Raw genomic sequence first — 14,379 nt, forward strand, 5'->3', positions numbered from 1 at the left:
CATCCTTTGTTGAGTTTTGTTCCAACAGAGTAACCCACCAACGTGGTTCTGAGTAAATAAAAGTACGAATAATGAACATAAAATATTGTAACCAATTGTCCACTTAGTGACGTCATCCTAGCTAGCTGCCAATCACTCAAAAGCGAATTGAACAAAAAACAATCAAACTGTCGCTCTGCGCGCGTGACGTCATTTGTTCGCACTCACTGGTTGCTCACGGCAACCACGTTGCTTACGATCGGCGAGTCTGGAAGGGGTCTTATTACTCATCGTTCTGGGTTACCGCATGGATTCAAATTGTATCCTTAAGTTATACGTTCACATTGGCAGATTCATCGCCGCCTGATTATCTTACCGACGTGCTCTCGCGCACGATACAATTTCACGCGTTCCATCAATCGCCCCACGTGACCCCCCCCCCAACTCCCCTCTCCCCGCGCGTACCACCCGGTTGAGACCCACAGCTCGAGGGCGATGGTAGCGGTGAAACCTGGATCCGAACCCCGCAAACTCAGCGGCGCTGGCTCGGCCATGAGGACCACGGCCCCAACCCCCATCGTGTCCCCGTTTAAGATAAAAAAAAACTAAACAGAAAATAACCGAGAAACGGTAAGAACCGAGAGGGGGTTTGCGGAGCATGCCGTTGGGCGCTCCCTTCACCGAGTTGACAACACCGGCGGATCCCCTCCGCCGTGCCACGGCGAAGCTTAAACCGATGAGGTTCCAATGGCGAAGCCTAAACCGCCGTCGGCTTCGCCGCCCCCTTGAGGAGGCAACCCAACAACCTCGGGGGATAATCGCCGAGTGGAGAATGATCATCATCTTCATCGTCGCCGTCAACATTATTACTACTACGACTACCACTCCACAACCGACACAAGCCGGGAGAGTTTTAATGTACCCCCGGCAAGGATGATGAGATTTCCCCAGCAGCTAACCCTTTGAGAACCAAGAGGTTGTGGATCCTTGGGGGGGAAGGCAAAAAATAACAACCAGGACAGGTGGCAACGGTGCTCGAGCGTGATGACGTTTCCCCAACACGGACGTCATCTTTACCCTGGGAGCTGACACGAGGAGGAAATAAAGCTACCGACAACTTTTTGGTGTTGCCATTGTTGCTGTTGCTGCTGCTGTTGCTGCTGTTGCTGCTGTTGCTGCTGTTGCTGCTGCTATTGCTGCTGTTGCTGCTGTTGCTATCGTTACCCGAGGATGCTCCATGTATCCCACAGCCGACGCAAACACGCCGCGGTTTCCCCCGAGTCCACACAATGTGCTTTGTCGCCCCGCGGAAATCGTTTAGAATCGGCGATAATTAATTTTTTAAAAAAGCTCTCTTGCAAAACGAACCCAGCAGAAGGGAACGGCCGTTGCCTACCGTGCCTCGCGCACGCACGCAACGTGACGACCGACCGCGCCATGCACAGCAGGGGGGTGAGGGGTCAGTGGGTTTCCCCAGATCTGCGACGTTCTTTCGACATCAGCTTATTGCTCGGGGGGGGGGGGGGGGGGGGGAAGGGGGGCAGGATAGAAAAATCGACAAAACAACAAAAACGGCGACGACAACAATCGAGAGATTTGGTTTTTTTTCACCATCGACCCAACGACGAATCGGAAGTTTGGGGGAAAAATCCGCGCGGTGGGTGGCCAGCAACCAGTGGCGATGATTTCACACACCTGGTACTAATTCGAGGCCGAGTCGACCTAGGGGAGGCCTAGGACTTGGGCCAGGTGAATCGTCACCGGTGTTGTCCGTGAGCGGGAATCGAACTCGGGTCGCCGGCTTCGTGGCGCGGCTGTGCCGACCGCGACCATCGCCGCTCCCCACCGAGACATCCCGGGACGTGTTCGCGATCGCGCTGCCCCGTCAGCGATGGAAGGACAGCCGGGAGAGACAGGGACGCAGAGAGAGACGCAGAGAGAGACGTCCGGATGGATGCTACACCTCGCACGCTCGACCGCCGAAAGATGGCGAGAAAGACGGGGGGAGGGGGACGGGCAGGCACAGAGGGGAAACACGAAGGGCTGTCTTCCACGGCGGACCAAGCGATGGAGCCCATCATCATCAGCATCGTCGTCATCATCATCATCAGCGTCGTTATCGTCATCATCATCAGCGTCGTCGTCATCGGCGGTGGTGTCGCCTCATCGAGGAGGAAGCGTGGGGAGACCCCCCCCCTCCCCACCGGATCAGATCTTTTGTTGCGCTTTTCTCTCCGTCGGCCGGCGGGCCAGACGGACCGAGCCAGAGGCCGAGGACGCAGAGACGCAGAGAGAGACACACAGACGGTCTTCCGCGAGCAAGCGGGCACGCGTGCTATCGACTGACCGATCGACCGATTGATTGACCGATTGATTGACCGATCGACTGATTGATCGACCGATTGACTGACCGATCGACCGACTGACTGATTGACCGACCGATTGATTGACCGACCGATTGATTGACCGACTGACCGACCGAGCGAGCGAGCGACAGACTGAGCCACGCCGCACACCACCGCCGCCCGCTTTATTTGTTTCCCAGCTCTTGCTCGAGCTCCATGAGCTTGCGCGACGTCTTGATCTTGTTGGCGACGTCCTGGCCCTGCGAGAAGAGGCGCTGGCGCTCACGGAACGGCAGCTTCTCGGGCATCGGGCTCGGGTGATCGCCCGCCTCTCTGCGAAAGAAAGAAAGGAAAAAAAACACGGAGAAAGTTCATCTTCAAGCAGGACGGCTGCTTGCGTTGAAGCCGAAACGTCGTGAGAATTATTTTATTATATTTTATTTTTTATTATGTTATTACTTCCCTTCTACGCGGCTTTACCGAAAGAACCAAGAAGATGAATCCCTGCAGTCACGAAAGCTTTAAATCGAAATTTTATTATGTTTTATTATTATTATTTTATTATTTCCCTTCTACGTGATTTTACCGAAAGAACCAAGAAGATGAATCCCTGCAGTCACGAAAGCTTTAAATCGAAATTTTATGATGTTGTACTTTTATTATTTTATTATTTCCCTTCTACGTGACTTTACCGAAAGAGCCAAGAAGATGAATCCCTGCAGTCACGAAAGCTTTACATCGAAATTTAACGGAGAAAGTTTATTCAACCAATTGGATTCACACGCTCCAGACGCCAATGGCGGTTTCACTCTCACGCGCTCGGGGTGGCCGCCTACAGGGACCGGTTTGCCCTCCATGCCTCTCGGAAACCCCTAACCCCCCCCTGCGATCGCCATTGCGTCGTTTCTCCGTTGTCGGCCCCTCCCCTCCACCTGGAACGCCGCCCCATCGCCCCCCCCCCCCCCACCACCTTCGCATTCGCAACGCTCGACTCTTTAACCTGCGTTTGAGAGGCACTTCTCAAGAGATCTATTTTTGATGCTCGACTTCTACACGGCGGGTCTTCGAGCTGGGCTCCCCGCGCCCGTGACAAGCGTGCCAGTGAGCATCACCGCCATTCTGTTTTATTACATCATCTCGGCGGGGTTCAGAGATTTTAAGCGGCGCCTCCGACTTCACTGTCGCCAGGTCGGCAAGCCCCTCCCCCCACCCCCCACCCCCCAAGCTTTGCGCCATCAAGCGAGACGGTATTGCAGACGTCGCTAACCAAACACATTTCCTCTGCACGTGGCCGCTTTCCCAGTACAGGCACAGTTCCTAAACTATTTATTTCGATTTAAAGCTTTCGTGACTGCAGGGATTCATCTTCTTGGTTCTTTCGGTACAGTCACGTGACTTTACCGAAAGAACCAACAAGATAAACTATTACTGGTAGGAACGAAGTGAACCAGCCTACAATAGATTATATCGTCCGTCCGTCCGTCCGATGTCCGATTAGGTGTAGCAACATCGCCCCCTACTGCAAACACTTGGCAGGACCCTACAAAAACCTTTAGACTCAGTGAGGCTTTCCTGGCTAAACAAGTGTAACATTCCCTTATAATTCCCTGAGATAGATTTTAATTAAAACATTTAAATTAAAAATTAACTCACAGCGGCCTAGAGCCTACAGCTAGGCCTAAAGCCTAGAACTAGGCCTCAAACTCTCCCTTCGTATCGTCCGATTCGGTGTAGCAGCATCGCCCCCTACTGCAAACACTTGGCAGGACCCTACAAAAACCTTTACACTCAGTGAGACAAGTGTAATAATACATTATGTTTTTATTCTTTGGTTATTCGTTGCTACCAGCCCACCCCGCAGGGACCTGTTAATATTTCACCAGCCCAAGGGCCACAACTGAGCTGCCATTGTAGCGTCTTTTGCAGAACAGACCCTGGGCTATCACGAACGATAGCTCAACAAAGTGCCTTATCATCATCATCATCGTGTGGAAATGCACAGCAGCCAAATACTCTGAACGCGTGATGTTGAGTCTCAACGTGGAGGGAAAAACCGGAGGAACCGGCGATAAAAACCACGTAAACACTGGGAGCACGTGCGCTCCAAATATACAGCAGCAGGGGTCAGGGTCGGGATCGAACCCACGACCTCCTGCACACCAGGCGAGGGAGTTAACATCTCCTAGCCACCGTGATGATGATGAGAGAGAGAGAGACACGCAAACTCCAAATATACAGCAGCAGGCATCAGGGTCGGGATCGAACCCACGACCTCCTGAATACCAGGCGAGGTCGTTAACATCTCCTAGCCACCGTGATAATGATGAGAGAAAGAGACACGCAAATACCAAATACACAGCAGCAGGCATCATCAGGGTCGGGATCGAACCCACGACCTCCTGTAAACCAGGCGATGTAGTTAACATCTCCTAGCCACCGTGATGATGATGATGAGAGAGAGACACGCAAACTCCAAATATACAGCAGCAGGCGTCAGGGTCGGGATCGAACCCACGACCTCCTGCATACCAGGCGAGGTAGTTAACATCTCTCCACTAATTATAATTGTCATCATCATCATTCAGCTTGTTAATTTTTACAATAATCATCATCCTCAGCCTTGTTTACCCAGGAAAGCCTCACCTATAGTCAAGACTTTCACAGGAGGTTCTTACGTACTACTGTGTGTGCCAGGTTACGTACCCTGGGTACTCGAATATATTGTTGTGTACTGTGTGTACTGCTGTGTGTACTGCTGTGTGTGCTGCATGTACTGTGCCCCACGGTGCGAGCTGTTTGTCTTTGTGTAATGTGCACGTGTTGTGTTGCATGTGCTGCACTTGTGAGCTGCACTTGTGCTGCGCATGTGAGCTGCCTGCGGGAGTGCGTGTTGCATGTGTGCTGCGTGTGTGTGGGTGCTGCGTGTGTGTGCTGCGTGTGTGCGTGCTGCGTGTGTGCGTGCTGCGTGTGTGCGTGTGCTGTGCGTGTGCTGTGCGTGTGCTGTGCGTGTTGTGCGTGTTGTGCGTGTGCTGCGTGTGTGCGTGCTGTGTGCGTGCGTGCTACGTGCGTGTGTGCTGCGTGCTGTGTGTGTGCTGTGCGTGTGCTGCGTGTGTGTGCTGCGTGCATGTGTGCTGTGTGTGTGTGCTGCGTGTGTGTGCTGCGTGTGTGCATGCTGCATGTGTGTGTGCTGTGTGCGTGCTGTGCGTGCTATGCGAACACTCACGGTTTGCTCTGGTTGGTGCGGCGCTCGCGGGGGTCGCGGTAAACCTCCTGGGAGCCGATGACGCCGGGGGTCCCGCCGGGCCGGTAAGTGTTCATGCCTGCAGACGCACACCGCCGGTAACAAAGCCACGCCACTAACCGCTAGCCACACACCACCACTGCTGACCACACACCACCACTACTAACCACACACCACCACTGCTGACCACACACCACCACTACTAACCACACACCACCACTGCTACCCACACACCACCACTGCTACCCACACACCACCACCACTACTAACCACACACCACCACTACTAACCACACACCACCACTACTAACCACACACCACCACTACTAACCACCACCACTAACCACACACCACCACTACACCACTACTACCCCACACACCACCACTACTACCCCACACACCACCACCACTAACCACACACCCACCACTACTACCCACACACCACCACTACTAACCACACACCACCACTACTACCCACACACCACCACTACTACCCCACACACCACCACTACTACCCACACACCCACCACTACTACCCCACACACCACCACCACTACCCACACACCACCACCACTACCCACACACCACCACTACTAACCACACACCACCACCACTACCCACACACCACCACTACTACCCACACACCACCACCACTACCCACACACCACCACCACTACCCACACACCACCCACCACTACCCACACACCACCACCACTACCCACACACCACCACTACTACCCACACACCACCACCACTACCCACACACCACCACTACTAACCACCACCACCACCACCACTACCCCACACACCCACCACTACTACCCACACACCACCACTACTACCCACACACCACCACTACTACCCACACTCCACCACTACTACCCACACACCACACCACTACTACTACCCACCACACCACCACTACTACCACACACCACCACTACTACCCCACACACCACCACTACTACCCACACACCACCACCACCACTACCCACACACCACCACTACTACCCCACACACCACCACCACTACCCACACACCACCACTACTAACCACACACCACCACTACTACCCCACACACCACCACCACTACCCACACACCACCACTACTACCCACACACCACCACCACTACCCACACACCACCACTACTAACCACACACCACCACCACTACCCACACACCACCACTACTACCCACACACCACCCACTACTACCCACACACCACCACTACTACCCCACACACCACCCCACTACCCACACACCACCACTACTAACCACACACCACCACCACTACCCACACACCACCACTACCCCACACCCACCCACCACTACCCACACACCACCACCACTACTACCCACACACCACCACCACTACCCACACACCACCACTACTACCCACACACCACCACCACTACCCCACACACCACCACTACTAACCACACACCCCCACCACTACCCACACACCACCACTACTACCCACACACCACCACTACTACCCACACACCACCACTACTACCCCCACACCACCACCACCACTACCCACACACCACCACTACTACCACCCACCACCACCACTACCCACACACCCACCACTACCCACACACCACCACCACTACCCACACACCACCACCACTACTACCCACACACCACCACCACTACCCACACACCACCACTACTAACCACACCACCACTACTACCCACACACCACCACCACTACCCACACACCACCACTACTAACCACACACCACCACCACTACCCACAAACCACCCTACTACCCACACACCACCACCACTACCCACACACCACCACCACCTACTACCCACACACCACCACCACTACCCACACACCACCACTACTACCCCACACACCACCACCACTACTAACCACACACCACCACCACTACCCACACACCCACCACTACTACCCACACACCACCACTACTAACCACACACCACCACTACTACCCACACACCACCACTACTAACCACACACCACCACCACTACCCACAAACCACCACTAACCCCACACCACACCACCACTGCTGACCACACCACCACCACCACTACTAACCACACACCACCACCACTACTAACCACACACCACCACTACTACCCACACACCACCACTACTACCCACACACCACCACACTAACCACCACACCACCACCACTACTAACCCACACCACCACCACTACTACCCACAACACCACCACTGCTGACCACACACCACCACTACTACCCACACACCACCACTACTACCCACACACCACCACCACTACCCACACACCACCACCACTACCACACCACACACTACTAACCACACCACACCCACCACTACCACACACCACCACTACTACCCACACACCACCACCACTACTAACCACACACCACCACTACTACCCACACACCACCACTACTAACCACCACCACTACTAACCACCACCACTACCCACACACCCCCCACCACCCACTACCCCACACACCACCACCACTACCCACACACCACCCACCACTACCCACACACCACCACCACTACTAACCCACACACCACCACTACCCCACACACCACCACTACCCACACACCACCACCACTACCCACACACCACCACCACTACCCACACACCACCACCACTACTAACCACACACCACCACTACCCACACACCACCACTACCCACACACCACCACCACTACCACACACCACCACCACTAACCACACACCACCACCACTACCCACACACCACCACTAACCACACACCACCACCACTACCCACACACCACCACCACTACCACACACCACCACCACTACCCACACACCACCACCACTACCAACCACACCACCACCACTACCCACACACCACCACTACTAACCACCACACTACCCACACACCACCACCACTACCCACACACCACCACCACTACCCACACACCACCCTACTCCCACACACCACCACTACACCACCACCACTACCCACACACCACCCACACACCCACACACTCACCACCACCACCCACCACACCACCACACCACACCACCACCACTACCCACACACCACCACCACTACCCACACACCACCACCCTACCCACACACCACCACCACAACCCACACCACCACCACCACTACCCACACCCCACCACTACTACCCACACACCACCACCTACCCACACCCACCACTACTACCCACACCACCACCCACTACCCACACACCACCACTCTACCCCACACACCCACCACCACTACCCCACACACCACCACCACTACCCACACCACCACCACCACTACCCACCCACCACCACCACTACCCACACACCTCCACCACTACCCACACACACCACCACTCACTACCCACACACCACCACCACTACCCACACACCACCACTACTACCCACACACCACCACTACTACCCACACACCACCACCACTACCCACACACCCACCACCACTACCCACACACCACCACCACTACCCACACACCCACCACCCCTACCCACACACCACCACCACAACCCACACACCACCACCACTACCCACACACCACCACACTACCCACACAACCACCACCACACACCCACACACCACCACCACTACCCACACACCACCACCACTACCCACACCCACCACCACTACCCACACACCACCACCACTACACACACACCACCACCACTACCCACACACCACCACTACTACCCACACACCACCACCACTCCACACACACCACCACCACTACCCACACACCACCACCACTACCCACACACACCATACTAACCACCACCACTACCCACACACCACCACTACACCCACACACCACCACCACACCCACCACTACCACCACTACACCCACACCACCACCACTACTAACCACCACCACTACCCACACACCACCACCACACCACCCACCACCACCACTACCCACACACACACCACCTACTACCCACACACCACCACTACCCCACACACCACCACCACTACCCACACAACCACCACCACTACCCACACACCACCACCACTACCCACACACCACCCACCACTACCACACACCACCACCTACACCACACCCACCCCACTACCACCAACCACCACTACTACCCACACACCACCACCACTACCCACACACCACCACCACTACCACACACCACCACTACTACCCACACCCCACCACTACTAACCACCACCACTACCACACACCCCCACTACCCACCCACCACCACCACTACCCACACACCCACCACCACTACCCACAAACCACCACCTACCCACAACACCACCACCACTAACCCACACCACCACCACTACCCACACACACCACCACCACTACCCACACACCACCACTACTACCCACACACCACCACTACCCACACACCACCACCACTACCCACCACCACCACTACAACCACACACCACCACCACTACCCACACACCACCACTACTACCCACACACCACCACTACCCCACACACCACCCACCACTACCCACACACCACCACTACTAACCACAACACCACCACCACTAACCACACACCACCACTACCCACTCACCCACCACCACTACCCACACACCACCAGACCACTACCCACACACCACCACTACTACCCACACACCACCACTACCCACACACACCACCACTACTACCCACACACCACCACCACTACCCACACACCACCACACTAACCACACCACCACCACCACTAACCCACACACCACCACCACTACCCACACACCCACCACTAACTACCCACACACCACCACTACTACCCACACACCACCACCACTACCCACACCACCACCACTACTAACCACACACCTCCACCACTAACCACACAACCACCACCACTACCCCACACACCACCACTACTACCACACACCCCACCACTAACCACACACCACCACCACTAACCACACACCCACCACTAACCACACACCACCACCACTAACCACACCCCACCACTAACCACACACCACCACCACCTTACCCACACACCACCACTACTAACCACACACCACCACCACTAACCACACACCACCACCACTAACCCACACACCACCACCACTACCCACACACCACCACTACTACCCACACACCACCACCACTACCACCCACCACCACCACTACTAACCACACACCACCACCCTACCCACACACCACCACCACTACCCACACACCACCACTACTACCCACACACCACCACCACTACCCACACACCACCACTACTAACCACACACCACCACCACAACCACACACCACCACTACTACCCACACACCACCACTACTACCCACACACCACCACCACTACCCACACACCACCACTACTAACCACACACCACCACCACTAACCACCACACCACCACCACTAACCACACACCACCACTAACCACACACCACCACCACTAACCACACACCACCACTACTACCCACACACCACCACCACTAACCACACACCACCACTAACCACACACCACCACTACTACCCACACACCACCACTACTACCCACACACCACCACCACTACCCACACACCACCACTACTAACCACACACCACCACTACTACCCACACACCACCACCACTAACCACACACCACCACTACTACCCACACACCACCACCACTACCCACACACCACCACTGCTACCCACACACCACCACCACTAACCACACACCACCACTACTACCCACACACCACCACCACTACCCACACACCACCACCACTAACCACACACCACCACCACTAACCACACACCACCACTACTACCCACACACCACCACCACTAACCACACACCACCACCACTAACCACACACCACCATAACCACACACACCACTACTACCCCACACACCACCACCACTACCCACACACCACCACTACTAACCACACACCACCACTGCTACCCACACACCACCACCACTACCCACACACCACCACCACTACCCACACACCACCACCACTACCCACACACCACCACTACTAACCACACACACTGCCAGTGATACAACCATGCCACCAACCACTAACCAAACACACAACCGGTAAAAGCCCACACCACTTACCACACAAACACGACACACACCTGTTGACACCCATACTAAACACATCCACGCTACAACACTTACCACACAAACACGACACACACCTGTTGACACCCATACTAAACACATCCACGCTACAACACTTACCACACAAACACGACGCACACCTGTTGACACCCATACTAAACACATCCACGCTACAACACTTACCACACAAACACGACACACACCTGTTGACACCCATACTAAACACATCCACGCTACAACACTTACCACACAAACACGACACACACCTGTTGACACCCATACTAAACACATCCACGCTACAACACTTACCACACAAACACGACGCACACCTGTTGACACACCCATACTAAACACATCCACGCTACAACACTTACCACACAAACACTATGCACACCTGTTAATACACCCACGCCCACACTACACACACACACACAACGACAAAGATCCCCCGTATAACCTTAACACACTGTTGTGGCAAGTGCTGTTAGCGAGTAGCAGCACCTATGAAGGCCGGCTTGGCACACGAGGGGGTGGGTGGCCAGCCCCACACCTGACCTCCTTTGTCTCCCCAGTAGCGATGTTTACACGCCGCACCAGGTACTCATTAGAGGCTGAGTCGACCTAGGGGAGGGCCCTGGACGGTTTAGATAATCGTCATTGGTGTTGGCCGTGAGCAGGAATCAATCTCGGGTCGCCGGGTTCATAGCGCAGCGCGCTAACCGCTACACTACCGCACACACACACCCTTTAACACTCACGCCACACACACACCCGTTAACACCCACACCACACACACACACCCATTAACACCCACACTACACACAGCCACAACTTCCGCTAGCTCACAAAAGCTCTACACACAATTCAAGACGTCACCGTTGACAAATTCGTCGGTGAAACCACCGCCACCTCATCGCCACCACCACTTCCGCTCGCTCGCCCACTCGCCATTCTATCTTTGCGTAGGGGAGCAAAATGCCAATTCTAGATGTGAAGCTTTCGTGACTGCAAGGATTCATACTCTTAGGTTTTTTCGGTAAAGTCACGTAGGTCAAAAATAGAATTAAAATTTATAAAAGTAAAATAAAAAATCACGACGTTTCGGAGGCAACACAAGCTTCCGTCTTCAGGTGGAACCGTCACAGCACGATTGTTGTATCAAGTAAAGATACAGCAATTTTTACTTGATACAGCAATCGTGCTGTGACGGTTCCACCTGAAGACGGAAGCTTGTGTTGCCTCCGAAACATCGTGATTTTTTATTTTACATTTATTAATTTTATTTTTTACCTACGTGACTTTACCGAAAAAATCGAAGAGTACAAAATGCCCATGTCGAGGGTTTGCTGGCCAAGAGAGGGAGTGCAGTTTTTCTTTTCCTCCCCGTCTGTGCAATGAGCAGTCAACAGTGGGTTTTACTCCATATATAGGCCATAGTTTGGGTTGCTCACTCACCCACCCACTTGCTCACCCAAACCCACCCACTCGCTCAACCAGATCCACCGACCCACTCGCTCGCTCATCCAGACGCCCACGCACCCACTCACCGAATCATCCAGACCCATCCACCCCCTTACCTAACCACCCAGACCCACCCACTCACTCATCAGTATCCACCCACCCACCCACTCACCCAGACCCACTCACTCACGCACCCAGACCCACTCACTCACTCACCCAGACCCACTCACTCACGCACCCAGACCCACTCACTCACGCACGCAGACCCACTCACTCACGCACCCAGACCCACTCACTCACTCACCCAGACCCACTCACTCACTCACCCAGACCCACTCACTCACGCACGCAGACCCACTCACTCACGCACCCAGACCCACTCACTCATGCACCCAGACCCACTCACTCACTCACTCACCCAGACCCACTCACTCACGCACCCAGACCCACTCATTGACCTCACCCACCCAGACCCACCCACTCACTCACCCAGACCCACCCACTCACTCACCCAGACCCACTCACTCACGCACCCAGACCCACTCACTCACGCACCCAGACCCACTCACTCACGCACCCAGACCCACTCACTCACGCACGCACCCAGACCCACTCTCTGACCTCACCCACCCAGACCCACCCACTCACTCACCCAGACCCACTTATTCGCTCACCCAGACCAACTCACTGACCTCACCCACCCAGACCCACCCACTCACTCACCCAGACCCACTCACTCACCCACCCAGACCCACTCACTGACCTCACCCACCCAGACCCACCCACTCACTCACCCCCCAGACCCACTCACTCACGCACCCAGACCCACTCTCTGACCTCACCCACCCAGACCCACCCACTCACCCACCCAGACCCACTCACTCACGCACCCAGACCCACTCACTCACGCACCCAGACCCACCCACTCACCCACCCAGACCCACCCACTCACCCACCCAGACCCACTCACTCACCCACCCAGACCCACTCACTCACGCACCCAGACCCACTCACTCACGCACCCAGACCCACTCTCTGACCTCACCCACCCAGACCCACCCACTCACCCACCCAGACCCACCCACTCACCCACCCAGACCCACTCACTCACGCACCCAGACCCACTCACTCACGCACCCAGACCCACTCTCTGACCTCACCCACCCAGACCCACCCACTCACCCACCCAGACCCACCCACTCACCCACCCAGACCCACTCACTCACCCACCCAGACCCACTCACTCACGCACCCAGACCCACTCTCTGACCTCACCCACCCAGACCCACCCACTCACCCACCCACT

The 14,379-nt window shown here is 55.3% G+C and overlaps 1 protein-coding gene across 1 annotated transcript in view; it reads right to left on the reverse strand.

The window, feature by feature from the left end:
• Nucleotides 1–1,499: 1,499 nt before the first annotated feature.
• The window catches only part of LOC144735742 (afadin-like), a 209,275-nt gene continuing 196,395 nt past the window's right edge, over nucleotides 1,500–14,379 (reverse strand). The window contains 2 exon segments of the mRNA XM_078618239.1: nucleotides 1,500–2,657; nucleotides 5,548–5,644. Coding sequence (XP_078474365.1) covers nucleotides 2,510–2,657; nucleotides 5,548–5,644 — 245 coding nt within the window. The 3' untranslated portion in view covers nucleotides 1,500–2,509.

Source organism: Lampetra planeri, chromosome 57 (assembly GCF_965212315.1).
Source record: "Lampetra planeri chromosome 57, kcLamPlan1.2.h2, whole genome shotgun sequence".
NCBI lineage: Eukaryota > Metazoa > Chordata > Hyperoartia > Petromyzontiformes > Petromyzontidae > Lampetra > Lampetra planeri.